The sequence below is a fragment of the Monodelphis domestica genome, chromosome 6 (genome assembly GCF_027887165.1).
Source record: "Monodelphis domestica isolate mMonDom1 chromosome 6, mMonDom1.pri, whole genome shotgun sequence".
NCBI lineage: Eukaryota > Metazoa > Chordata > Mammalia > Didelphimorphia > Didelphidae > Monodelphis > Monodelphis domestica.
In genome coordinates this window covers 175,774,357-175,799,858 of record NC_077232.1, presented here as the reverse complement: position 1 = coordinate 175,799,858, position 25,502 = coordinate 175,774,357, and the positions used below count along the sequence as shown (strand labels likewise).

Here is a 25,502-nt window from a genome sequence, read left to right as displayed (position 1 = left end):
AAGCCAGTATAACATGTCTTTGTGTCCTTTATAACTATCACAAAGTCTCATACATAGTAGATATTTAATATTTGTTACTTGAAGGAATATACCAGCAAAACCCTTGATGGTTAGACCTAGTTAATAATGAGTTCAATTCTGCAAACATCTATTAATTGCCTATTGAATACTGTGCTAGTCCAAACTTCTAATTTTTCTCATGATGAAACTGAAGTCCAGTCTTACCGATTCTAAGTATGAGAACTGGGACTCTCACACCTATTATCTTCTGATTCCCACATGGCCTCCCTTAGGCTTTTGGGAGAAAGTCTCTCATTATTTTTATTTCTTGCCCTTCTCAAAGGCAATAAGTGTCCAAAGTATAAACTTAATTTCCAAACATTGTTTTTCTACTCCAGTTCATGACTTCTCTTTAGCTGCTGGAAGAACTGTCCTGTTCCCTCAGAAATGATTCCTGGGTGAACTCCCAACCTGTATTGATCGACAACTCGATTACATTGTTGGTTGAAGTTTTAAGTGTTTTCTGGGTTTAATTTGTCCCAAGTGAATTTTTTAAAAAATCATGATTCAAATCCACATGAAGGACTCCTTTTAAAGGACAATGAGGAGTGAGGCTGATGATTTGTTATGATTGAAAGGCTATCAATAGTGAAATTGAAGGTGGACTTCTACTCATGAAGTTAAAAGGAAAGTGAGGGAGGGAACATTTAAAGATTTTTGGGTATTTCAATCCCACTACTACCTTCTGTTAAAGCAACATTGATTTTTTTTTTCCTAGTCCATTCCTGTTTATGTATACTATGCTAAATGCCAGAATGAATTCAGAACTAGAAGAGGCTTCCCTTGTCATCAGATCTTAAATGTCTGGCGTTTTTTATCCTCTGCCAATACTATTCAAACATCAGATTTTGCTTCTACTTGTATGTCCTCCAGAATTTCAGCTTTATACATAGCCATCAGTCAAACATTTTTAAAGCACTTACTCTATGCTAAGGGCTGGGTAAACAAAAAGAAGCAAAGGACAGTCCTTGCTATCAAGAAACATAATCTAAGGGCTTGTAAATATAAACACACACACGTGCATTCCTACACACATAGATGCAATGATGCATCCAAATGCAAACCTGTACACATATGTGCCTATATGTGTGTGTATGGAAAGCCTTCCTAACCCTGAAGCCTGATCATTAAACAATTAGACTACAGAGCAGTCCCTGACCCCGGGGGTAATAAGGAGGTCAGAAACTCCCATGTACAACCTGTTGGTTCCTCATGGAGGAGCTGTGTCACAGTAAATTATCTCTGCACATCACTGAGCAGTGTTCTGGCGAGGATGGAGGAGAACCTGAGCATAAAGGACAGTTTTAATAGAAGGAATGATAGACACACTCACCTTAGTGAATCCCACTGGTCCCTTTGTCAGGCTGTTGTCTGGGGTTACTGCTAAATCGAATTCATGTTTAAGTTAGCAGCCGTGAGAGCTGCCTGCTGAGCTGTAGGATCTGGGCTATAGGAAAAGGATTTCACATTTCAGTTTTGATAATTCTACTCTCTAGTTTCGCAACACGTTAATTGCTTGGGGAGCACCTAGAGAGACTGAATATTGCCACGTATTCTATGAGCAGTGAAAGGCACTGGATTGTGCAAGGATGTTGGGTTGCTGGGTTGGGACACTGTGATAGAGAACACAGGCTCATAGGGAAGTTGCCATCTACAGCATTCAACCCTATGAATGCCCTGCGATAAGCTTTGAAGTATCTGGTATTCTGACTGCCTGTTACTTTGTTCTTAGTGCAGAGCATCATTGAGGAGTCCCACACCTGTACCCAGAACCCACAGCATTGTTAATTGGTAATACTGAGCACCTTCACTTGGGCTGTGAAACTTGGAAATTTAAAGGAGTTGAAATAAATCCCTGAAAAAGTTAAGCATGGAAATCAAGGAGGAAAAAACACCAGAAGAGCAGCATTTTCTTCCATCAGCCCCAGCAAATGATATGGGAGAACTCCAGTTCACAAGTAAGTATGTTGACAGTCCTCACTATTACTTTTGCTATTGAAATTTCTGAATTCAGTCAAAAGCAGAGTAAATTACTAGCTTAATGTCAAATTATTGAATTATTTAGCCTGTGACCTTTTGTATAGATAGAGGATTTTGTGTTTCTGATTTTCTGGTATGAAAAAAATGGGCACCACCATTTATACAATTAAGGTAGATTGGAAGCACATTACCTGGAACTTCTGAATTAACTATCTGCTTTCATGTATGGTGAGAGCTAACATGATAAAATGACTACAGGGAAAGACCAGCGTCATAAAAAAGAAAAGAAACTACCATCCCAAATCTACCACTCACCACTAAAAATCTAAATATAGGACATGGGTCCTTTTTCTTATGATTCATAATATTCACATCCTCCTCCTGGAGATCTTCAAATTCTCCATCTTTCCTCAGGATAAAATCATCTATCCAAGTAGTTGGATGAAAAACTACCCTCCCACCCCCAATTAGCTAGGATAGGATCATCTCATGAAGTTTTTTTACCTTCACAAATGAGAAAAATAAAGAAAGGAAACAAACTGATTCATACTATACCTTCTTTTTGTTTGTCTCTGGGTTAGCCCTTATTCCATCTCCTTCAAAATGTTATTGTTTTTAAGTTAGCAGATTTTTTCTTTTCTTTTAAAAAGTCTATTCCTATCTTTTGTTTTTATAATAGACTGATTTTCTCCTATCATTGAATCCTTATGATTGAAGATGATGAAGAAAATGTTCAAGTAGACCTCACAGAGACTCTAAAAGAGAGAGATGTTTCACCATCAGCTATCTGAAATTGAGATTGGTCTTTACAATTCATTGGATTTCAGCTGCTCTCTAGAACCCATTATATCAATTAATAACTCAACTTGAAGTATATTAATGTACCTGTTTTTCAACAGCCCCTTTAGCTTCAACTGCTTCTATATTTTATCATCTTTACTACTTTGGAGACACAAGATAAAACTTCAGGATGATTTTATCTCGTTTTTCACTTATTGGGATTTGGGAGCAGAGTTTGACATCATTCCTGAGAGTTCACAAATCGGTTGAAATTTGTGAATATCTATTGACCACTGAATATAATATAATAGAAAAAATATTATTGATAAAGTTTATTTTGAGGTAGTAGACAAATCTAAACAACCACACATACAAATCACTCACAGATTACAGTTCCCAAAGTAGTAGATGGAAACTAGAGTTGTAACTAGTGCTTTACCCCAGGGCACTGACTTTTAAAGAGCTTTGATATTTCTTACACTCTCTCTTGCCAACTACTGACAGCTAAGATCAACACTTAGCAAGAATGATTAAAGTAGGAAGATACCAAATAGTATGTTAGCTCTCTGCCTCACTCACAGCCATGGTCACACCCCAAAGTGCCCTCCTTCATGGCTTTATCCCATCCTGCCTTCTAAATGGTAGCCTCTCATGGTGGACAATTTCAAAGTTTCTTTGCTCCCCAAAACCTAATTAATATTTTGAGATTCTGATTTGAGAATCTGGTATTTTTTGGTGCTTATACCGGGCACATTTTATGCCACTTGCCCAGGGGTAGGGTGGACAAAATTGCTAATAAAGGCTCCAAACAATATAGCTTCAAACAAAAGTGTCAAATACAGGCCAATGCGACCCTTAGTACTCCCTAGTGTGCCAGAACCAGAATAGAAATAATTGGGTAATGTTTCCTAAAATAAATAAAACATAGATGATGTCAAATTTGTGATTTTATAAAACAATAAATGCCCCCTCCAGGATGCTTATATGTTGCTGAGTAACCCCATTTCTATTTGAATTTGACACTACTGGCCTAAAAGAATATGTATAACTGACAGTTCGCCCAGCCCCAGCCTTTTACAATTTACCATTTATTAAAAGAAAGAAAAGCTGTGTGCCTTCACTTTATCAGGTTCATACAAATATTCTCCATTGTATTTGATCTGAGTTTTGCAACTGATTAATGTTTACATAACGTAGTTACAGGTAGTGTGTACATTGTTGCTTTAGTTCCATTTCCTTCAGTTTTCCTCTTTTTAAAACTGTAAAGGCAATTAATTTAAGAATATCCAAAATATGACCCTATCTGAACCTTTTGACTTCACCTGGAACCCAGCATACAGCACCATGGAGCTATAAATAGGGTCTGAAAGGCTTAGAGATTTGACCCAGCTTACCATCTGAGCCCCAGAATTGTTCTGTATTACACAACTAATTAGTATATTTTGGAGAACAGAGTGTTTCCCTCCCACTTAAGATACCAGGGCCTTGGGTTATACTCTTTGAGTGTGTGAATTATATTATTCTTTAAACTTATTACTGATGATTTCTATTGCCTCATAATTTGGCACTGACAAATGAATGTCCAACTACTCAATTTACATCATCCATAGTAGTGGTTGGATTCATTTTTGTGAAAAAGAATTGTCAGAGCTTAGAGAAGAAGAAGCTTACAGAAGTTTATAATAAGCTTTGGAAAAATTCAGGAGATTCAGAGTTCACACAAATCTACCTTGTACTGGAATTTCTAGTTTCTTCTTGTGTATATTAGAATTTTACTGGAAATTAGCATGAAAAATTTTAACTTCTTTTACATATAGCATTTTGTCATTATTGTTTTTAAAATAACAGAAATGTTTCTGACCATATTTGGACGATTATTTTCCCAATGAAGTTTAAAAAAGAGGGGTCATTGGAGAAACCAACATGATGGATAAATTCAGTTATCCATTTCTGTCTTCACTTCTTTATTTTTATTTTTAATTTTTTTAAACCCTTACCTTCTGTCTTAGAATCAGTTCTTTATATTGGTTCCAAGGCAGAAGAGCATTAAGGGCTAGGCAATGAGGGTTAAGTGACTTGCCCAGGGTCACACAGTTGGAAAGTGTCTAGAGCTAGATTTTAACCTAAGCCTGGCTCTCAATACACTGAGCTACCCAGCTGCCCCCATCTTTGCTTCTTTAAAGGAACAGTAACTGATCACATACATTATGGACTCTAGAAGTTTAGTTCAACTCTTATGTTTTACAACTGAAGAAACTAAGGCATAGAATAAATGGCTTTCCAAGATCACATCACATAAATGATGGGTAGTTAAAAAGGCTTTTTAACCCAGTCTTAGAGTCATGATTCAATACTAAAAACTTTGTCATCCCCTGTTACCATCATTATTCTCCAAGAGACATAGCACTTTAGATTTAGTGGTTCAAAAGACTTTGAGTCCATCTAGTCTGGCTTCTTATTTTATAGATAAATACAGATAAACTGAGCTCCAGAGGCTTTAAATGAATTACCATAGGTCATACAGATTAAAAAAAGATGAAGCCTAAATTTTGATTCAGTTTCCCTGACCTCAATTTCAGCAATATTTACATGATACTATGTACTTATTGCCTTTACCCAAAAGTCACCCAGTATTTCTAAAGTCTAAAGGCAATTATGTATAATGAATACTCAGACTTTCCTACTCCCTCCTAAATAATATACAAGTTAGATAAAAATTCATTCCCATGGAAGAAGTAGATGGGATCTTCTAATAAAGATTTTATTGCTTACAAAACAATTCAAAACAAACAAACAATAACAACAAAACCATGCAAGGTGATTGGAATAATTCCTTTATATAAAGAGACATCTAGATGGTATAGGGGATAATATTCTAGATCTAGAGAGAGAAAGACTTGAATTCAAATCCAGCCAAAAACACCAACTGTGTAACCCTTGGGAGTGCCACTTACCTGCTTTATGGCTCAGTTTGATCATTTGCAAAGTGAAGATAATAATAGCACCTACTACCCAGGGTTGTTGTAAAAACAAAATGAGATAGTATTTATAAAGTACCTTTGAAGCCTTGAAGTGAAATCTAAAGACTAGCCATTGCTATTGGAGAACTTTATTGCCAAAATGGTCAACTACTATGTCATGAAATTCTTGGCTACAACTCACAAGGATTATCATCTGTTAAATTAAAAAAAAAAGAATTAAAATGTGTATTGGCAAAGGCAGCATTGATGAAATATTAGGTTTCTGAAGGCTTAATTACATTTTCAATTCTGCCTAGAATTTTCAGGCAGAGCTGAAAGATGTGGCCAATCCAATTATCAATGGCTTGCAGTGTCTGTCAAGTGGAAAGGTAGATATGGACACTTCTGGGTTCCTACCTCTTCTCACTATTAAATATATTGATCTCGGTTGTCCCTAAATGATTATCATTGGTAGTGCATGTTAGTTTGTTCGTAGAAGGTCTCAAAGGTCTTTTTTACTACTAAATCTAAAGTGGCATGGTTCTTGGGAGGATCATGATGGATAGGGGATGATGACAAGGTGTGGTATTACATCTTGTCTCCAAAGCTCTGGCCTTAAATCCTTTGTCAGAAAAATGAAGATGAGCTAGAGGAGAAATGAAATAGGATTGCACACTTAGAATCTGAGTTAGGAAAACTTGGATTTGAATCTTGCTTTAGACTAGCTGTGCAACCCTTGACAAGTCCCTTAATTTCTGTTTGCCTTACTGTCCTCATCTCTTCAAAGCATGTAGTAATAGTATTTCCCATACAGGGTTTTCATGAGGATCAAACTGAGGTTTGTAAACCTTAAAAGTTCTATATAAATGTCAGTTGCTACTGCTGCTGCTGTACTGCTACTACTACTATGACGACGACAACTAATATGACTACTACTACTGCTATTGTATAATTATATGCATTAAAGTGGACTTAAAGCAAGAATTTTTTTATGAACTTATTGACATTCTTTATTTGTAGGTATTCAAAAGGGCGCAAGTGAAACCAAGCTGGAATTTAGCCTTGGTAAGCAAACTTTATTTTTATTTTTGTTTCTAATTATATCCAAAATGTCAAGCAATTTCTAATACTTTGAATAGTTTGCTTAAAGTAGATGGGAATATTTCATTCACTCTGTATATCACTGTTTGGGGACATTGTTGGTTATGATCCTTTAGACTTTGGGCTGTGTAACAGTTAAATATACTTCTAGTAATAGAAGTATCATATTTTATGAGGTTTATTAAAGATTATTAGAATACAATACAAGGATACAAAATAATCAACTACATGCCTAGGACTGATTAGCCTATTCACAGCCTACTTACTACATGTTGCAATCTCCGAGTAGAGGAAGAGAGACCCCGAAGTAGGCGTTACAGCCAGTTTAAATACAAATTGTGATCTTGCCAGGTGGGAACTCAGGTGAGATTATAGGGAATTCTGGAAAGTACCAAGGACTTCTGGGGATTGAAGTCTGGGGTTCAAATTTCCATTTTAAAGCTGGAGGATGGGCTATTGTTTTGTTCAAATATCCTGTCTCTTTCCCCTTCCACTTGCCCTCTCCCATCTAGACCTTGAGTGTAAGACTGACACATGATCTAGTCTTGGCTATAGAATTTCAGTGAGGGTGATGGCTGGAATATGCAAGGATTCTACTGGTAGATCATAAATATTTTTTAATTCAATTACATTTGTTAAACATTTATTAATTGTGCTAGGCATTGGGTATAGAGGTAGTTCCTGCCTTTAAGGACCTTAAAGTTTGATGTAGGGAAGACACACAAAAGGAAGATCAAAAGTGGGGAAATAGGAGGAAACTGGGGCACATCTTTTTTGGAGTGGCAGTCAAGCAGAGGTGTTAATCAAGAAGCAATTTACCAGGAAGGTTATGAGCCCTCTCTATAGGAAGGCTTTGGGAGCAATTTATTGCTCTACCCTTAAGCCTCTAATCAGAGAAGGGAAGGAAACTGAGGTTGAGTTGAAAAGTTATGGAGTATCTAAAACTGAGTCATTGTTCATGGTGATAAGATTTTAGGTGATCAGTTTATGGGGTGGAGTGAGGGCATGGGATGGAAGCCAAGTTGAGCTGAGAATGGAGGTGTCTGCATTTTTTGCTCTAAAAATTTTCTACAGAAATGTAAATACTACTTAACTACCTTTACATTTATTCTCCATTGGAACTACACATTATATGCCTCAAGTGAAGAAAACAGGCAGGGCTTAAATTGAGATTTGTTTTCTCTCCATGGTTCTGAATCAAAAGAAGATTTCTTGGAATAATGAGGGAGCCTTGCTGGGATAATAATCATTTACTGAGTTTCACTCAAATGCCTTCATAAAGTTTTTTTTTCCCTTCCCATTTGAGCTTCATAATAGGTCCTTTGAGGCAAACAGTGTGCTAGATCTGGAGTCAGGAAGATCTGAGTTCAAATTCTGCTCATATTTTGCCTCAGCTGTCAACTTTGGGCAACTCATATAGCTGGTCTGTTTCAGTTTCATCATCATAATATTTTGTTATTACCCCCCAATAAAGGAATGTTATGAATATAAAATAGGATATTTATCAAGTGATTTGCAAACCTTTAATTACTATTTGTTGTTATACTTTAAAAATGAGAAAACTAAGGTTTTGAGAAGTTTTTCTTTCTTTACATCAATATTTGCAAGTGGAAGTTCACTTACGATTTCAAGAACAGTTAATCCACTGACCTAGAAATATTACTGCCTGATCGATATACTGTAATTGCTGAGGAAATTGGCCCTGGAATCTTTAAGGTTTTCTACTTTTGAACCCAGAAGATATCTTTATATCGTATGGCATTCTTTCCATATGTATATACTTAAGATTCTTAGTTCTTATTAATTCTTAGCATGCTAAATAAACTCTCAAATGAGATGACTACTCAATTCTGCAAAATTTTACTGTATAATTTATACCTAATTATACCTATATATTATTATATAATATACAAATATCTTTAAACTATTTTAGTTATCATCAAAATTCATAATGTTGACATTTCTATTTTTCCTATGTATGGGGGGGGGATGAGTTTTTAGGCCATCACATTTTTATATTTAAAGCTATAAATTTTGAAAAATATCCTTGGTAAAATATTAAAACCTGGTCTAATCCCTTAAGAATATATTAAGAGTCTGTTATGTTCAAAGGCACTCTGGTAGATATTCAGAATTCAAATACAAAAGAGAAAACAGTTTCTGACCTCAAAAGCTCCCATACTTCTTTGGGGCTGGAATAATTTGACTAATCCTGTGACCTTGGACAGAAAGATCACTGATTGATCTGGAAGTCAGAAGATAAGATTCTGGTACGGCCTTTGTTGCTACCAAGCTTTGTGAACCAGGCCAGATTATTTTTCTGAACCTCAGTTTCCTCACTAGTAAAATTAAAGTATTAGGACAAGATTATCTCAAAGATCCCTTGCAGTTTTAATATCCCAGGATTTCTAAATCATGAAAAAAGTTCCTTGGGACACATTCATACATATGCAACCATTTTATGTTGACTATTCCCTTAACTCCTACTGTTTTCATGTGTTCACATCTTTTCAAATCATTAGATATTATGGAAGTGATTTTTTTTGTTTTGTTTTGTTTTTAAATATTTACCTTCTGTTTTAGAATAATTACTATGATTTGATTCCAAGGCAGAAGAACAGTAAGGGCTAGGAAATGAGGGCTAAGTACCTTGCTCAGGATCATATAGCTAGGAAGTATCAGGGGTCAGATTTGGACCCCGGGCCCTCCTGTATCTATGAATGGTTCTTAATCCATTGAGCTACCTACATGTCCCAGAAGTGATTCTCTTAACACATATATTCTTTATTTCTGTGACGACTAAGCTTAGTGATAGTCAATTGAGCAATGTAATTACCTAAGTTTATCTTGATAACCCAAGATAAATATAAATTGAAAAATGAGCCCCTGATTGCCATTGTTAAGTATGTATTTGACACCTGGCTTTATTTAAATTATTTCCCCCATGTGACAACACCTGTACATCCTAATTTCATTTTTCTTTTTAATTATTTATAATAAACCATACCAAACATTAAAACAACAAATTCAACTTGCTTTGCTATAATGTTTACAACTAAATAAATGAAATACTTTCCATGAAATATCATAACTTAATATTCATCTTCTCTAAGTTTCTGTCAAGATAATTTTTCTGTTCATTCCCATGCAATTTTCTTCATCATCTAGTTGTAGCTACAGTCTACACTGTTCTTGGAAAGAACAACCAGCACAAAACAATCAAAATATGAATTTTGTGAAATTACCAAGAAGAAGCATGGTTCTCCCATCTGTTTTCTTTCCAAAGAAGAAATGTGAGAAGATAACCCTATCCCACTCCTTTGCAGAGATGGGATGTAGCACAATGTATTTTCAGACTTTCTGATATAGTGATCAGTTTTTTAAAATTGATTCTTCATTTTTTTTTCTTTAAAAATATCATTTGTTGTCTGGGATGGATCTGTGTGAGGGGGTAAGGGAGAGATACAAGGAGAATTGTTAGTGATATGGAAATAAACAATTAGGAAAAATTCTTTATTTTAATCCCTTATCTTCTGTCTTAGAATCAATACTGTATTCAAAGGCAGAAGAGTGGTAAAGGCTAAGACAATGGGAGTTAGGTGATTTCTCCAGGGTCACACAGCTAGGAAGTATCTAACGCTAGATTTGAACCTGGCTCTAGTCCTGCCTCTCAATCAATGAGTCACCCAACTTTGCCCCCAATTTTTAAAAAAAATTTATTTATTTTGTCAATTTAGAACATTATTCCTTGGTTACAAGAATCATATTATTTCCCTCCCTCCCCTTCCCCCAGCCTTCCCGTAGCTGATGTGCAGTTTCACTGGGTATTACATATGTCCTTGATCAGAACCTATTTCCATGTTGTTGGTGTTTGCATTAGGATGTTCATTTAGAGTCTACATCCCCAGCCATATCCACTCAATCAATGTAATCAAGGAGTTGTTTTTTTTTCTCTGTTTCTGCTCCCACAGGTCTTCCTCTGAATGTAGATAGTGTTCTTCCTCGTAGATCCCTCCAGGTTGTTCAGGATCACTGCATTGCCACTAATGGAGAAGTCCATTACATTCAATTGTACCACAGTGTATCAGTCTCTGTGTACAATGTTCTCTTGGTTCTGCTCCTTTCACTCTGCATCAATTCCTGGAGGTTGTTCCAGTTTACATGGAATTCCTCCACTTCATTATTTCTTTTTAATCTTATTTAGAAAATTATTCCATGGTTACAATAATCACATTATTTCCATCCCTCCTCTCCACACACTCTTCTAGCAGTCGATGCACAGTTTCACTGGGTATTACATATGTCCTTGATCAGAACCTATTTCCATGTTGTTGTTTACACTAGAATGTTCATTTGGCATCTACATCCCCAACCATATCCCTTCGACCCCTGGATTCAAGCAATACCCCAAAGAGATAATAAGGGAAAAGACATATACAAAAATATTTGTAGCTGCGTTCTTTGTGGTGGCAAAAAATTGGAAAATGAGAAGATGCCCTTCAATTGGGGAATGGCTGAAAAAAATTGTGGTGTATGTTGGTGATGGAATACTATTGGGCTCAAAGGAATAATAAAGCAGAGGAATTCCATGGGGACTGGGACAACCTCTAGGAATTGATACAGAGTGAGAGGAACAGAGACTGATACACTGGTACAATCAAATGTCATTAACTTCTCCATTAGTGGCAATGCAGTGACCCTGAACAACTTGGAGGAGCCTACAAGAAAAACCACTATCCACATCCAGAGGAAAAACCATGGGAGTAAAAATACCAAAGAAAAACAACTGCTTGAATACAGAAGTTGAGATATAGATGGGGATGTAGACTCTAAATGAATATCCCAATTTTTAAAAAAGAAAATACTCATTCTTTTTTTTTCCAAACTGTCTTTGTTCATAAAGTTTTTTTCCTTCTATTTCCTTATATTCTGCACGTTTGATAATCTTAATTACATTACACTAATACTTCCTTTGGGTTTACTGATGTCACTTTCATTTGCCCACTGAAAGAAATAATTAAAAGGCACAAGATCACCCAGATTTTGTTTGTGGCATGGTTGCACAGCATTCACAGGTGTCATTTAATAAGGGTACCCATGTTTTCAAAAGTTGTACAAGGTTCTATCTGGAAAAGTGTGATAGAGAAGAGTCTCTGAAAAATTCATTTCTAGAATTCAGTTGCTCCATTTCAAAAGCATTTTACCCCCTTGCCACTGCTTTTCCTGTGTTTAAATCTTAAAAAAAAACAAACAAACAAAAAAAAAACCCTTGCCTTCCATCTCAGAATTGGTTCTAAGGCAGAAGAGCTGGTAAGGGCTAGGCAATGGGGGTTATGTGACTTGCCCAGGAAGTATCTGAGGCTAGATCTGAACTCAGGACCTCCCATCTCTGGGCCTGATTCTCAATCCACAGAGCCACCCAGCTTCCCCCTCCTATGTTATCTTGACAGTATAGAGAGACATGGTTTAAGGGACAAAGTAATGATCTTGGACTCTGGATACCCTGAGTTCATATCTTCCCTCAGACCCTTAGCAATGGTGTTTTTCTGGATAAGTCACTTAAAACGCTCCATCCTTCAGTTTCCTTATTAGTAAAATGGATCCCAATAATATCACAGATTTGTTGAGAAGATCAAATGAGATAATATGTGGAACATACTGAACAAATCTTTAAAGTTCTATATAAATGTTACTGCTACTACTACCACCACCACCACTACCACTATCTCTCTGAAATTAATAGAGCTTCTTCAAGGAAGTATTCAGTAAATATGGCTAGTGGTTCTTTTGTCCTTTCTATCTGTGATTTGTCTTAAAATTTTGCCTAAGAAAATTTTCTGATCTACATTAGCAGCAGCCTTATTCTTTGCTCACACTAGGAGGACATAGGTACATGTGTAATATTTCTTTCAAAGTTTCAAAGACTCATCATTTCACTTGGATGGGCATATGCTCCCTAGAGGGAGAGCACCACCCATTTCTACCTAAATAGATGACTTTCAGTCCAATCCAATCAATCAGCAAGCATTTTATAGCACCTATTCTGTGCCAGATACTGTGGTAGGGACTGAGGATACAAAGACAAAAATCATTCATTATCCTCTAAGAACTTTGTGTCAAGTTGTATTTATTTAGTACCTACAATGTAGCTGGCATGACATTATATTCTTAAGGCTCCAATTTGATCCATTTTGGCGAAGCCTTTGTGATGAGGCTTTTCAAACTCAGACTAGCTTTTGAATGACTGAGATAGAGTCCATTCTGGGCCTATGCTCAATATCTTTTCAGTTTGGTAGGATTTCTCAAAATTTAGGTTTGACTGGATTAACCTCGGAGAACCCAAAGTCATCTCCCTGCCAGAATGAGGCATCAGGATACTTGACATGTTGTAGCTTCTTGATTGATTATTTGACTTGGGAGGGGTAGTTCAATCAGTTTACACATGGTTATCCTAAACCTTGTGGCTTTAAAAAGATTTGTTGTTATTCAGTTGTGTCCAACACTTTGTGACCCCATCTGGGGTTTTCTTGGCAGAGATTCTAGAATTGTTTGTCATTTCCTCCTCCTGTTCATTTTATAGAAGACAAAATTGACGCAAACAGGGTTAAGTGATTTTCCCAAGATCACACAGCTAGTTAGTGCCCAAGGCTAGATTTGAACTCACAAAGATGAGTTTTCCTGAGTTCAAGGCCACACCCCATCCTCTGTGCCACCTAGCTGTCTATAAAAAAAAAAAATGGGTAGAAAACTGAAGATCAGAGGAGGCCAGCAGCTTCTCCAAAATCACACAGAGACTAGGACTGGAACTCAGGTTTCTAGACTCTCACCTATCATTCTTCCTATCATATCAGGCTGCCTTATGAAGGCTTTAAGTTTAAATTTCTGTGAAGGGAATTCATGCTAAGCAAATTCTTTTAGTATATTAGATTTGTTTATGCCAACATAGAGGTTAGTTTAGAGCAGAAAAGTGATATAGTAGATTGAAATTTGGGCCTAAAGTTAGGAAGATATTTACTAGCTGTGTGACCTAGTAAGTCATTTAACCTCTGTTTACCTCAGTTTCTTTACCTGTAAAATGGGATAATAATAGAACCTACCTCATATTTTGTGAAGATCAAATGAGATAATATTATAAAATGCTTAGCATATTGCCTAGCACATAATGGGCATTATTATAAGTATTAGCTATTATTATTTTATGTTACATATCAGAGGCAATTAATTATTGAATTAGTGTTTATATGAACTGAGCATCACATGACTTGTAGGCAAAAGAGATAAACAAATCAATCTATATATAAGAATAATCAACACCCCCCGCCCAAAAGGGCATCTGTTTAGCCAATACTATAAGATACATTAGACTGTCCTCAGTAGTATAGAAGTGAGTATTCCCCTCTCTTATTTGGGAGATAGGGGTTTTATTCCCCAACCAGGAGGTGTATTTTACATTGGGGGTAGCTAGGTGGTTCAATGGATTGAGATCCAGACTTTGAGATGGGAGGTCCTGAATTCAAAATTGTCTTTAGACACTTCTTAGCTCTGTGACCCTAGGCAAGTTACTTAGCCCCCTTCTTGTAGTACTTATTTCCCTTACTGCTCTTCTGCCTTGGAACCAATACATGTATTGATTCAAAGAAGGAAGGTAAATATTTTTGGTTTTTTTTAAATGTACATTAGACATAAATCATATTACCTTTCCACAAACATCCTCCATTGTTCTACTTCTCTGTTGCCATTAAGCACAATCAGCTGGATGCTGCCTACCATGTCCCCACATTCCTAGAGGTATTCTGGAACTCTTTGAACCTATTATCTTCTTCCTCCTTCCTCTGCCTTAGTATCTTTGGCTTTTCCATCTTCCATGAACTAAACCTGTTTTGCTACAATATAGTGACACTGGTAGAATATTAGTATTAAAAAGATAGGCTTTGCTTTCCCAGGAAACCTGGGCTAACCAAAGAAATTGTTGGGGTTTTTTATATTTGTTATTTTTTTAAGGCAAACTCACCCACTTTTCTCTTCCTTTTTAACCCTGAGCACAACTTGTTCTTCTATACTGCCTGTCCCAGATATGTTCCTTCCACTGATGGGTAAGCTCTATATTTCGTCCAAACGCATGTTAAAATTTGGCCAATAGACATTTTTAATCACTTGGCCTTTTCTGTGTGGATGGTGAGGTTAAGCTGCTTTGAGTAATTACAGATCTTTTCCAGGGGGCTCTGCAATGTTTTGGAGCTTGATAGAGTCAGTACAATGTCATCCACAAATAGGAGAATTTGTAAGACTTCATAAACAGAGAAATCTTTTTTCAAATGTACTGTGTGTTGCCTTTCCTTCAACCTAGTGGCAAATTCTTCTGATGAGCTTACATCTCCATGCCTTGTATTAATGATCAAAGAACAAAGTGTCCTTGAATAGAGTGATTCTTATCTTTCAAGAAATCTTGAATTATTTTGGCATGGATGGAAGAACTAGTTGAAAAGAAGATGTTTTGCCCTAGCAGAATGAGTTTTATTTTTTAATTTTTTAATAATCAACATACAAGGACAGTGGGACTTGTTCTCTATATTTTTCAGTTAATGTAAATGATAGAGATCTGATCAGTTGTTGAATATTGTCAAACCAGTTTGTTCCCTTTTGAAACCATTATCAAGGATGTTATTGATTTATATATTAATAACATTCATAAAGATTTTGTATAAATGGAAGAGTAGCGTATATACTGATAGTTTTGGATATTCTTTTGGACACATTTTTTAAAAATTATGTGAGATCTTTTTTTAATGTTTTATTTCTTATCCTTCTCTTATTTATCAATGTAATCAATTAGATATGTAATGTAATGGTACATATCAATACATCATTCTGTTAATGGGAAATTTTAAGTTTGAGACTGAATATATATATTTTTAGTGGTTGCCAGGGATTTAAATTCTAAGTCAGAATGAAAATTTATGGTGGTTTTTTTTTTTTTTACAATAGAAGGAAGAAATTAAGAATGAGGAAGAGAGAGAGAAAAGGAAGAAGACCTGCTCTGGTCTGGTCTGAGTCAGGGGGAGTTCAGAGACCTCAGTGAAGGGACCTTCCCAGAAGATTAAATCTAGCTTGGCTTCTAGCCAGGAGGCCTCCTCAAGATGAGGGGCCTCCTTGGAGGCTAGTGCCTCCAGAAAGAGACAAGTAGAAGGGGAGTCAGCCTTAACACTCACCATGTGGTCATGTAAGGGAAGCAGTCTGAGGCCCCACACTCCAGGCCCCCAAGTCAAGTACCACCGCCAAAGTCCCCTCTCACAGGAAGTGACACAAAATATAAAAGCAGTCCTTTAAATAACTTCCTGTGTCTCACATGTTCCAATGGTGGCTTAAACTTGGCTTTGGACAGCCCAGGGGGTCAGTTGTTTCTGATTTGTCACTTGCTAGCACATATGGGTCATAGGCCTTCCTCCCCCACAGTTAATCCTTAAGTGGGGGTGTATACATTCCTGGTTGGTAAAGTTCTAAAGACTAAGCAGGGTGGAGTAAATCTAAAATTTACAATTTCCCTCACAGTTTGTGCTACCTCTAGTACAGATTTGAGGGTAATTCCCCTCCCCCTAAAGACACATTAAAGATGATGTTAGGGGCCAGGTGTGATTGGCCCAGTTGTCCTTCTTAGAGAAAAAAATTTGTCAAAATAATTTGAATGAATATTTTTTGTTTTCCTTCCATTAAGATGTCCTTCTGTTTTTGTTCTTAAATGATATTGGGTTAACTTTGCTTACTTGGATATCTTATTTTTATTTTCTATAATATATAATATATTATTTTCTATAAAATAGTTTTGCCATCCATGATTTATCTTTTTATGAGATATTACATATAATTATTCATTATCCTTATTCATAAGATCTTACAAATAAGTTCCTCTAAATAAACTATTCTAATTGGTTGTTGGTATCACTTTTGTTGTCCTCAGAGTTTTACTCCTCTGACTCATTCTGGATTTTCAAAGGCTATACTAGTGGAATATAAGCTCTGGAAGTCTCTTCTATGCTGGCTGGGCTCTGAGTTTGTCCTTTCAGATCACAAATCTAGCTAAGTGCTATGAGGCTCATAACCACTATGGTAGCCAACTAATGATGAATTTATTAGCCATAGTGGGACTAAATATATAGTCACGAGATATAGAAAAATACAAAATGAGACTTCAGTCCTTTGTGATTCCCTTTAGCTTTGAAAGCATGTTTGTTCCCATCTAACATCCATGTCAATTATTTTCTTACAGTGGAAGAATGACTAGAGAGTGCAGAGAAGGTGCTAAGAATATAAGTCTTTAGGACCATCTTTAAACTTTAATTGGACTCTTGGAACTCTAAATGTGAGATCCATGTTCATTGACCAGTTAGGGGACATATTGCTGGAAGAACTGAGTCATTTCAGTCTTGACATCATTGTTATAAATCAAACCAGAAAACAAAAAGGAAGTTGCAGTTAAATCAAAGGATGGCTTTTAGGAGAGGCAAAGAAAGACGTTGGTGGGAGGTAATTCTATCCTACAATCAATGGCAAAAAAAAATGCCTTCAGTATGTGGTCTTCTAGCTCTAAGTATTTGCAAAACACCATTATAAAAGAGGTAGCTATGTGGCTCAGTGGATAGATACCCAGGTCTGGAGTCAGGAGGACCTGGGTTCAAATGTGGTTTCAGACATGCTCTAGCTGTGTGACCCTTGGCAAGTCACTTAACTCCAATTGCCTAGTCCTTACTCCTTTTCTGCCCTAGAACTGATATCAACTTATATCAGAAGGTAAGGGTTTAGAAGAAAAGATCATGACAAAAATTATTGCTTTCCTGAATAGAGACTATATGGGTGACTATGGTTCAGGAAGAGGACAGGAGAGAGGCCATGGAGAAGCCTCATATGTGTATATAAGTTTATTCTGTAAAAGACAGGCAGATAGTAAAAAAAAAAGGCATTTATTGAGCACCTACTATGTGCCAAATACAGCAGATATATCAAAAAGATAGTTCCTGCCCTGGAGAAGCTCATAATCTAAGGACAGACAAAAAGTAAATAAATATGTGCAAAGATGCTATATTCAAGAAAAACAGGAAATAACAGAGGGAAGGCACTAGAATTAAAAGAGATTAGGAAAAGCTTACTACAGAAGCAGGGAATTTAGCTGGCACTTGAAAGAAGTCCAGAAATCTAGGAGGCAGAGATGAAAAGAAAAAGTATTTCAGGTATAGAGAACAGGGGAAAAACAACAACAACACCCCAGGCCAAGAGATGGAGGATCATGTTCATTCATGTAACAGTGAGTAGGCTAGTATCATCAGACTGTAATGTGTGGGAACTGGGGTGTAAAGTGTAAGAAGTATTGAAAAGTAGTGGTAGGGTGAGATCATGAAGGACTTTGAATGCCTAAGAGAAAATCTTGTATTTGATCTCAGAGGGAAGAGGAAGCCAGTAAAGTTTGCTGAGTAGAGTGGCATGGTCAGACCAGCAAAAGACATCACCAAAACCTAACTAGATTAAATTATAACGGATGGGAAAAGACTTGATCTAGGAGTTATCATTGAATCAGTTGCTTGCTTGCTTCTGCTAAGAACTTCTCAGAGTTAAGATTTAGATTACTAAGGAGCAGGAAGAATATCTTAAAAAATGTACAATTTAAATGAGTCGACCTTGAGATTTTTCAACAAATAATTGACAATGAGAAATGAGAAATGGACTACAGTCACTCTATAAACTTGCAGACAGTCTTAGACCAAGCTTAGCTATATAGATTCAAAGTGATGTCTATACTTTGGCTTATTAAGATGTTTATTTTAATATGAGGTTTTTGGGGTGTGTTTTGGTCTGTGGTTTTCCTTATCTTTTTGTCATTCAACTATGACTAGAATAACTTTGCCTCTCAATTCTTTTTCTTTGTCTTTTAGCCTATTAGATTTCTCCATTTCAGTTTCTAATTATTGAGAAACAGTGGTCACTTGCAGCATTTCTAACTTTTGCTGCATTTGTTGCCATTTAGGGGAAAATGATGAACCAGAATGACTTCAGGGCATGGTTTGTTAAATAGTTTTACTTTGGGAAATCAAATACCAGGTAAGTTGTGAGATAGAGAAGTCTCATGATATCTTCTCCTGAATGTTTGATATTCATCCATGCAATCTTTTCATCCTGCATTTGGTATGCTCATCAACCCTGTGTGTCTGGTGAAAAATGTTAAGCAGAGTGAGAATGAACTCAGTGAAGTTGGGGTCAAGAGACACAGGACTTGTGGATAAACAGGAAAGGGTTTTTTTTTTTTTTTTGGTGTTATACTTACTGATGAAAGAGGCTAGTGTGAGCAAGCTGGGCAGAAGCATGAACTAGGTCAAATAGATCTGCATGGTAAATTAGCTGATGTGCCATTTTTGCTAAAAATTTGGCATGGATTCCATCCTCCCAAGTCCTTTTCTCTGCTTTTTTCATCACAGCTTTTGAAGAATCAGCTGTTCTTTGAAATACTTTTGTAATGCTGCACCACTGTGGATTAATTCTGTATTTAAAAAAAAAATTTATAATGGACTCCATTTAAATTTTCAGTGACTAGATGGTCAAATGGTAGCACTTTCACTAATAAATTATTAGTATCTTGGAAATTGGTTCTGAGAATCTGAAAGCCTGATTTTTGTGCCTCAATTTAAATCTCAGAAGTGATGTTAGGTTCATGTTTTAAGCTAGATGTAATGCGATCTTTTGACTATGCTATGTACTTGTAGTTTACACATTTTTGTAAAAATGCACATTTTTGTAGATGGCCAATAGGGGAATTTGTTATAAGAATTTATTTTTTTGGGAGGAGAATTGGGCACAAAAAAGAAATGCTTGATAATTTAAAAAATAAATTTAATTTAAAACATCAACACCATCTGGCCCATTCACAGTGATCTGTTCAATGAATTCCTATTCTTTATGAACTCATTCATTTCTGTTTTTATACATGAACATCATAGATTTTTTTCTTATATACTCTGAACCTTTTTCTTATATTCTTATACAATTCATTGCCCTCCAGATATTTCTGGCCTCAACTTATTTATCACATCCTGTTGTTCTAGCTTATATTTTTCTATTTCTTGTTAGCGATCTTCCAGCTTATTACAACATCAGCATTGTCAAAATCATATTTGTATCACAGATAAATCAGCAACTGGTTATCCACCAGGACAGAACCATTAGGCATGCTGACAAAGACTAAGATACTGATTTATCTATAGCAAAAATTAAACAAGTGTTAAGATTGTGATCAGAGTTATAACTCATAGTGTTTGCAACTGGAGTAAGTAGGCAAAAATGGCTCCAGAACAAGATTCATGGAATTCTCCGTCACACATTGCTGGGGATGCCACTGTAGACTGGTGAGTGAGTAGTATTATAGGCTGTAGGAAAGTTTGCTAGACTATATGGTCAGCATCATGGAGCTTTCCAATTTAAATAATCATGCGAACTAGTTGGCAATCTCTGTTTTTTTACCACTGCTGAAGAATTGTGAATGCTCTTACAGGTTTTTTTTTGTTGTTGTTGTTGTTTTGTTTTTAAAGGAAACATCTATCCTCTTTAAAAATCTTCTGGTTGAGTCAAGGGAATTATTTTCACCTAGGTAATAGTAGACATTGTTTAGCCTTTATATTTTGATGGGAGAAGATAGCCAAGTGAATATTAGTGTCACTTCTTCCCTTTCTGGCTCAGCCTCCTCATCTGGAAAAGGGGGGCGGGGTACATTCTGACCAAGGAAGATAAACAGGCTTGACTCAGGTCAGGACTCAGAAGAAAGACCACCTGGGAATACTGGCTATTATAAGCTTTTGTTTGTTTGTTTGTTTAAAGATAGCATATTATAATGAATAGTCCACTAGATTCAGAATCAAGAAACCTTGAGTTTTAATCTTGCCTCATACATTAACTATATGTATGGCATTGGTTAAGTAACTTGTTCTCTCCCCTGCCCCTGATTTCCTCATTTGGAAAATGAGAGTTGGACTTGATGACCTTTAAAGTGCCTTCTAATTCTAAGACCATGATCCTTTGATTCTATCTCCTCTGAGTTAAAGGGTGAAAGGAACACCAAACTCATAGTTAGAAGACTTGGTTTTAAAGCCCAGCCCTCATACACTTCCAGCTTTATGCCCATATATGAACCCAGGACCACCTATCTGCAGGCCTGGCCTTCTATCCACTGAGCCAACTAGCTGCCCTGCCACCCTATTCCTATTGCTTTCTTTAACTCTATCAGGGATTCTTGTTGGGTTTAGGTACAATTAACATTTTTCTTTGAGACTTTATTTATAGTCATTTTCACATTGTAGTCATCCTCTGAGTTTTTGTCTTGGTCTTCCTGCCACTTAGTAACTTTTTATAATTGAGTTATATTTTCCTGTTTGCTTAATTTTCTATCCTATTCCTTGGGTTTGAACTTTATGTCAAAATTGGGCTCTGCTCTCCTGGGGATGGGGCTGTCCCAACCTTCAGGTTTTTCATACTGCTCTTTTCAGTTTTTGAGGGGTCTGCAAGTTTTCCATTTCTTCCAAGATGGTATGATAAGAGGAGAGTTGTAGTCACTGGTCTCCTGGTCTGAGTTCTGGTTTTTGTCCAGGAAGTATCCCTACCTCCCTTCAGCTACAAGTACTGGCACTCTTCTCTGCCCTGGAACTGTGCCCTGAACTGCAAATGGGCAAGTAGTACCCATCAGCACCAGCTGCACCAAGTGGCAGCAAAGGGTAACCTGTAATCTCTTTATGACCGGTTGTCCAATACCCCACACCATTTGCCCCTAAACATCTTTAGGCTGAGAGCTCTTGAGTTGTGGCTGCTGCTGCTGCTCTCTTCTCCAGGGCCCATTGATATGCATGCACTCTGGGATAGGTCTCTACCCCAGGAACACAGACCTGCCAATATCTTAATTTGTATTAGGCTAGAAAATGTGTCACTTTGACTTTTTGTTGGCTCTGCTACTGCAAAATTTGATTTGAGGTGTTATTTTAAGTTGTTTGGAAGGTAATGTTGGGAAAGTTTAGCCAAGTTGCTGTCTGTTCTCCACCATCTTGATTCCCATATTATATTTTATTGTCAATGAAGTGATACTGCTGATAATTCAACAGGTGAGTGCCATGGTCAGATCCTGTTTTGGAACAGGAATTGGGGAGCTTTGTGAAGGATGGATTTGGGTTAGATGGATGAAGCTTGAGCCAGGGAAATGCAGTTCTTTTTCCTACTCCAGTTGACCCTCCTGCTGTCGGTTTGATGGCAACTCAATTGCTGAGTAAGCCATATAGGACACTAGGCTGACTCCTAACTCCAGAAGCTTGCAGTTACCTCAGAATTAGATTCTGAAAAGGCCTGGGCTTGGAGCCCCCATTTCTCCTTTCTTATCCTCTTGTCAGCACAGTCCTAAAACCTCCAGTTTCCAACAGCTGAGTCACTTGGTTTCTTCTCTCATTCAGCAATCAGCCCTGCTTCCATTCTAAGAACAGTATTTTCATTCCTCTTCAGATATAACATATGTTCCTACGGAAAAGAGCAGCCTTGAGAGCTCCTAACACTGGTTGCTTCCTAAGGGGAATGTGGAGCTGGGGTTTTACCAAGAAGAGAGCCAAGTCCCTGTTGAGTGTTTAGAGACACTAGACTGATTGGGTATTTGTAGCTTCAATTGGGAGGTAGGAGAAATGAAAACAAGACTCCTCTGGTCCAGGATTATTGGGGATTCAATTGCTTAGCAATTGATTGGAGGATGCCCAGGTAATGTTCATAACAGACAGCACAGAATGCAATTTTCTGAAAAGCTGTAGGGGAGAAGCTTAGGGAGCCTGCCAGGCTCTGTGCTCCAGATTAGAAATCTTCTGCTATTGACAATGGCAATTTGAACCAAATTTGTTCTTTTCATATGCAAATAGTCTGTCTGCTGTGCAGCTGTCTCTGTCACTGTTCTCTCCTTCCCTGGGAGAACCTTTGTTTTGAGCCAGAAACCCAAATTTCTGTTATCTCATCAAATGAGATAACATATATAAAGCATATTGCAAATCTTCAAGTGTTATATATATATATATATATTCTCTTCCACTAAATTTCTCCTTGACACTTAGAAAAAGAGGACCACTACAGGTCCTGCCTGGTTTGGATCTGTGTTCTAAAAATTTATAAATGAATTTGACAGCTCAACACACTTCCCTCTTATTTCTCCTGACTGAAATTCAATAATTCCACAAATATTTTTTCTGTGCAACAATATATTGATGACACTAAGATAAAAATGACCCAAGCTGTGCCCTCAAGGGGCCTACATTGTATTGAGAGACAAGAGCATATGGAAAGATATGTATAAAAAAATTACAAAGGAAGGAAAGCTAACAAGGACAGACAGATGGACAGAGACACAGAAAGAAGGAGTAGAAGAAGGAAAAGCCTTCTTCAAGAAATAACATTTGAGTTGTACTTTCTAGGGTTTCAGCAAAGCTGAGGTGAAGGAGCGAATTTCAGACATTAGAGACAAACTATGCAAAGAAACAGAATGAAGGGATGTTCTCTACACTGAATAGCTTTTAAGCCAACTTCACTAGAATGGAAAATGTGTGAAGGAGACTGACAGAAAGAAAGACTAGAATGCTAGATATGGGAACCAGATTGGGAATTCCCTAAAGAGCCAGATTGAGGGGTTTGTATTATATGTTAGAGGTGCCAAGGAACGTTTGAAGATTTTTTAAATATGAAGTGACCTGTTTTAGGAGAAGTAATTTAACAGTTGCATGAAGAAGAGAATGGGGAAATTTGAGTCAGGAAGACATTATAGTAGGAGACTATCATAGTATTGATGAGAATATCCTGATATTTGTCATCTGAAAAAAATTAGATTAGTCATGTGTGTTTTTATATATATATGTAATATATATATATATAGCTTCTTTTTAAATAACAATTCTCTTTCTAATTTTTAAAAATTGAAAATTGACAAATCAAGGACCTCATCATACAAGGAAACCCAATCTAACCATATTTAAGGAATAGCAGAGTGAGACAGTGGATAAATTTCAGGGCCTGGAGTCCTGAAAAATCATGTTCTTAAGTTCAAGTCTGACCTCAGACACTTACTAGCTGTGTGACTCTGGGCAAGTCACATAGCTCTATTTGCCTCAGTTTCCTCATCTGTAAAATAAACTAGAGAAAGGAAATGACAAACCATTTTAGTATTTTTGCTAAGAAAAACCCAAATGGGGTCACAAAGAGTAGGATATGACTGAATTTTTATAACAATAACAAATCCTACTTAGGAGGATTAAATGATTGACAGAATGAAGTAAAAAATTATTAAGTACCTACTATTTACCAGGCACTTTAAATAAGCTAATCTCTTTTAGAATAAGACAAATATGGAAACATCTAACTCTTAAGTATTAAACTTGATCAGAATCAAGAGTCTCATTTCCTGTAAAGCCTCTTTTTTAGGGTGTTATATTCTCTGGTATTTGATGAACTTTGACAGTTACCTAGGCAGCAGAGATGTCTCTTCTGTGGTTCAGTTATGGTCATGTAGCTGATCTTTGCACATCAATCAGTCAATAAATGTTTATTAAGCACTTGTTCTATACCAGGATCTGTGCTTTCTAGCTAGGGGGCAGGGGGGAAAAAAAGCAAAAGACAGTTCCTGCCCTTTTGAGAGTTAGAGAGAAAATATGTAAATAGCTACTAGGGACAAGCAAGTGACATGAAGGATAAATTGGAGATCATCAACAGAACCCTAAATTCTCAAGATAGTGAATGAAAGGAGACCAGGACAAGCTTCCTATCAAGGTGGAGTTTTACCTGGAACTTGAAGGAGTTGGGAAACAGAGATAAGGATGCAGCAGTTCCAGGCATGGAAAGATGGCTTGTGAAAATCCATGGAGCCAGGAGATGGAACATCATGTCAGAGGAATAGCAAAGGCGTCACTGTCACTGCCTCAAATAGTACATATGTTTCAGGGGACATTATCGACTTCTGTTTTATTTTTAGGAATGCCATACCTTGTTGCTAGTTGAACTTAAAAAAAAATACATGCTTTCAAAATTCTGGCATCTAAAAGATGGTGGAGAAGGTATACAGATCCACCTGATCTTTAACCAAATTACTCTCAAAACAATGATGATATAAAATCTCAAAATGAATTCTGGAGAAATATAACCCACACAAAATGAGGTAAAATTTTTTTTCATCCCAAAACAAATTAGAAGGCTGGCATGAAGGATCTCTTACATTCAGGTGGAAGTAGAGCCAAGCAACATGCCAGGACTAGTCAAAACCAAGCAATAGGTCTTTGGGACTGCTGAAGCAGCAGCAAAGGCTTTTGGAAGTGTCAGCCTCAGATGGTAAGGGACAGTGTTCAACATTTGCTCAGAAGGAGACCACAAGTCAGTCTTTGCTGGTTCTGAGTGTAAGACTCTTGTTATATTGCACATATGCAGATCCAGGTCACAGTCCTGTGTCATTCAGTATCAGGATGTGGAGGAACATTAGTCCACACTAGGCACAGGAAAGCAGGGGACCCTATTCACAGTTCCAAGGCAGAAAAGAGTGTTTATGGTTACTTGTAGTCCAGAGCACAGGCCTGGAGATTATTAAACATA

At 36.8% G+C, this 25,502-nt stretch overlaps 1 protein-coding gene across 6 annotated transcripts in view; it reads left to right on the top strand.

Moving 5' to 3' along the window:
• Positions 1 to 25,502, top strand: part of INPP4B (inositol polyphosphate-4-phosphatase type II B) — a 1,027,382-nt gene that overhangs the window by 516,201 nt on the left and 485,679 nt on the right. For all 6 annotated transcript variants that reach the window (XM_007496289.3, XM_007496287.3, XM_056802732.1 and 3 more), the window contains exons 5-6: positions 1,793 to 2,018; positions 6,801 to 6,845. In XM_007496289.3, the coding sequence (XP_007496351.2) occupies positions 1,931 to 2,018; positions 6,801 to 6,845 (133 nt within the window). In that variant the 5' untranslated portion in view covers positions 1,793 to 1,930. The remainder of the gene's footprint in view (positions 1 to 1,792; positions 2,019 to 6,800; positions 6,846 to 25,502) is intronic.